Source organism: Corvus brachyrhynchos, unplaced genomic scaffold (assembly GCF_000691975.1).
Source record: "Corvus brachyrhynchos isolate BGI_N302 unplaced genomic scaffold, ASM69197v1 scaffold280, whole genome shotgun sequence".
NCBI lineage: Eukaryota > Metazoa > Chordata > Aves > Passeriformes > Corvidae > Corvus > Corvus brachyrhynchos.
The window spans coordinates 568,350-571,322 of record NW_008236198.1 but is presented as its reverse complement, the minus strand read 5'-3'; the positions used below and the strand labels follow the sequence as shown (position 1 = coordinate 571,322).

Genomic DNA, 2,973 nt, shown 5'->3' with positions numbered 1-2,973 from the left:
CTTTTCAAAGGACTTTAACAAATGGATTTGGGATGTCCTCTAGAGCTGCTTGAATGCAAACTGCGGAGCGCTGAGCTTAACAGAAACCCAGATTCCAGCTTGGAACAATGATGGGAACGTGAACCAGCAAGTGGAGCTGAGAGAGGAAAGTTCAGAACCTAAAGCTGACTCTAAACCCAAAGCTGAGAGCACAGGATTTAAGGTGACATTGACATCATCTCCATGTTCCTACGACAAGCAGGACGCACATCCTTCTTTTGCCATAAAATCCAGTTCCAGCACAGGGACACTCAGGGCTTTGCCTTCCTCCTCTCCCTCTGGATTAATTCCCTTGTTCTGGCACTTGGCATCAGCTCCAGTTTTGGAACTCACCCTGGAGCGACCCCCTTGTAATCAGCTCTCTGATGGTTTCTTGGGGACTTATCTCGAGCTTAATTTTAGATCCAGTGGGGTTCTTCCCAAGCCTTTTTCCTCCCACAAGAGCCAGAAACATCCAGAGAGTTAAAGCCTTTTCCTCAACCATTTGTGGAAGTTTACCACCACCCTGAACTCGTGTGGGTGCCAAGTCAGGAACAAAAATCCTCCGGTCAAGACCGGAATCAGAAGTTTCAGGAGAGTTTTTTTAACAAAGTAGAATTTCCAAAAAAACACAAAAATAATTTGCTTCATAAACTTACATCCACGCTACACCAACATTGATCAATCAGATGAAAACATATCATCTGTGTGTTTTAAGTTAAAAACGGAGGAAAAAGCCTATTTGAAACCAGAAAACAACCAACCAACCAACCAACCAAACGAATTAATTCCTAAAACCACAATTAGACGCGACTGATAGGACCTACCAGTCGTGGTAGGTGGTGATGGCAATGCTGGGAGGCGGCAGCAGGGGCAGCGTGGTCGGCCTGCACACGATGTGCGGGGGTCCCCTGCCCCCCCCCGCCGGCCGCTGGGACAGCGGCGGCAGCTGCAGATTCCCCGAGCAGCACCTGCGGCCCCTCCACAGGTCAATGCCCAGGGCATGGCTGGAAGTGCTGTAGGATTTGCTGAGCCCACATTCCAGGTAATCCAGGGAGTTCTGCAAACACACAGAGGCCACTCAAGTTCCTAAATTCTGCAAACAAAGGATTTCCTCCATGAGGATAAACTACAATTCTCCAGCCAGAGTTATGGCAGGAGATGAGAACTCCACAGCTCCAGAACCTGGCACAGCCTGACTGCTCTGCTTTTTATTGTATCATCATCAATGCACTTGGAAATTCACTCAGAACTCATCCAAGCTAATTCCAACCTCACTGAACACTTCCTCTCGAGAGAGGAACGTCCAGCTTGGCTCCCCTGACACTGCTGGGAGAAATAATCCCCAAAAACCCATTTGGATCCTTCTCCACACAACCCAGGGACTCTCATCTCCTGACAGAACATTCCCAGCTTTTCCCACTGGCCTGAGGGATCCCAGCACTCCAAGCTCCCACCAAATCCAGATTCCATTCCCAGGAACAAGCCCTGAACAGACCAGGAAATATTTGCACCGACTGAAAACAAAATCCCAGAGCAGACAAAATCCTTCAGGGCTGTTCCCAGATTTCTCCAATTTGATCTCTGTTTTGATCAGTTGAAGCTTTTCCCTCTTCTAATTCCTCCTGATTTTTATTTGAAACACCCCCATGATCTCAGAGTGGGCTGTCAGTCTCCCAGAAGCTCATCCAGGAGTTCTCCCACAGCAGAACAGCTTTGGTGTCACCCAAAGAATTCAGCTCCTCAAAGAGAGTTGTCCAAAATAAATGAGGTTATTTTTGTATTCCATGTGGTGAGCTTTCAGGAGAAGCTGAATTTAATCACAGAATATTTATCTTTATGGCCACATTGATCCTCTTCTTCTACCTGCTCCCGAATTTTGGTTTTTCCAAACCCTAAATCCCTCTGTTCACTTTCCCTATAAATCCCTACCACATTCTCAGCCAGGACTGGGGACCCAGAGAAAATGAGTGAGGTTTAGTTATCCATCATCACTTATGAAGTCCTTCATGACTGGTTGGACTCCATGATCTTGGAGGTCTTTTCCAACCTAAATGATTCCATGGAATGCAAAGCACGAGCTCTCCATTGTCTTTCACAGCCCAAAATCGGGTGGAAAACACTCCTGGGAATGGCAGGAAGGAAAACCCCTCTCCTGCAGGAGGATCTGGCTCCACCTGCCTTTTCCAACAGGCTTTGGTAATTATTTGTAATTATTTGAGAAGTGCCCAGCAGGCTTTTGTGCCTTCCCAGCACATTTGAGATGGTTTTCCATGAAAATCAGGACTGAGGACTGAGCAGATCCAGCCTCGTGCTCAGGAAAAGGGCCCATGGAGCTGTGCAAAACTTGGGATAAGAGTGGGAAACAACACTTCTTTACTGGAGAACTGCTCCAGGATACACCAACCCTTATTTTCCACTCTTTTCCTAAACATTCCAAGTGATTTCCCGTTTTTTGGGAGCCCTATGACAAGCCAGCCAATTGAGGCTGTGGTTATCAGGCCATCATTCCCAACGGAGACATTTCCCCAGGGAATGGGATCTGGGGTTCAATTATTTGGGAATTTCCATGGCAATTAGCAAAGGTAATAACGAAATAAAAAATCCATCATCATATCAAGTGTTGAGTTGTTGAAATACCAATATATTTATACATAAAAAAGGTGGGATCCAGAGCAAATACTCCATAAATCCCACCAACATTCCCTGCCCACAGACCACCAGCCCATACAAAACCTGTATAAAACTCCTCTAAACCTTTCACAGGTTCCTTTTTTAATGTGCTGGGCTTATTTTCTGCTTATTATATAAAAATCCTCCACAATGATCCGTCAGCAATCAAAGCCAAACCAGATTATATTTAAAAAATGAGACAAAATCAACTTTTTAGCTCATTTTTACTACGGAAAAAAACGGAAAAGGAAAGGGAAAAAAAGAAAACTAGAACTTCAGCAG

The 2,973-nt window shown here is 45.5% G+C and overlaps 1 protein-coding gene across 1 annotated transcript in view; it reads right to left on the bottom strand.

The window, feature by feature from the left end:
• LOC108448320 (cAMP-specific 3',5'-cyclic phosphodiesterase 4B-like) overlaps positions 1-2,973 on the bottom strand; it is a 108,937-nt gene that overhangs the window by 101,075 nt on the left and 4,889 nt on the right. The window contains exon 3 of the mRNA XM_017740843.1: positions 846-1,078. Coding sequence (XP_017596332.1) covers positions 846-1,078 — 233 coding nt within the window. The remainder of the gene's footprint in view (positions 1-845; positions 1,079-2,973) is intronic.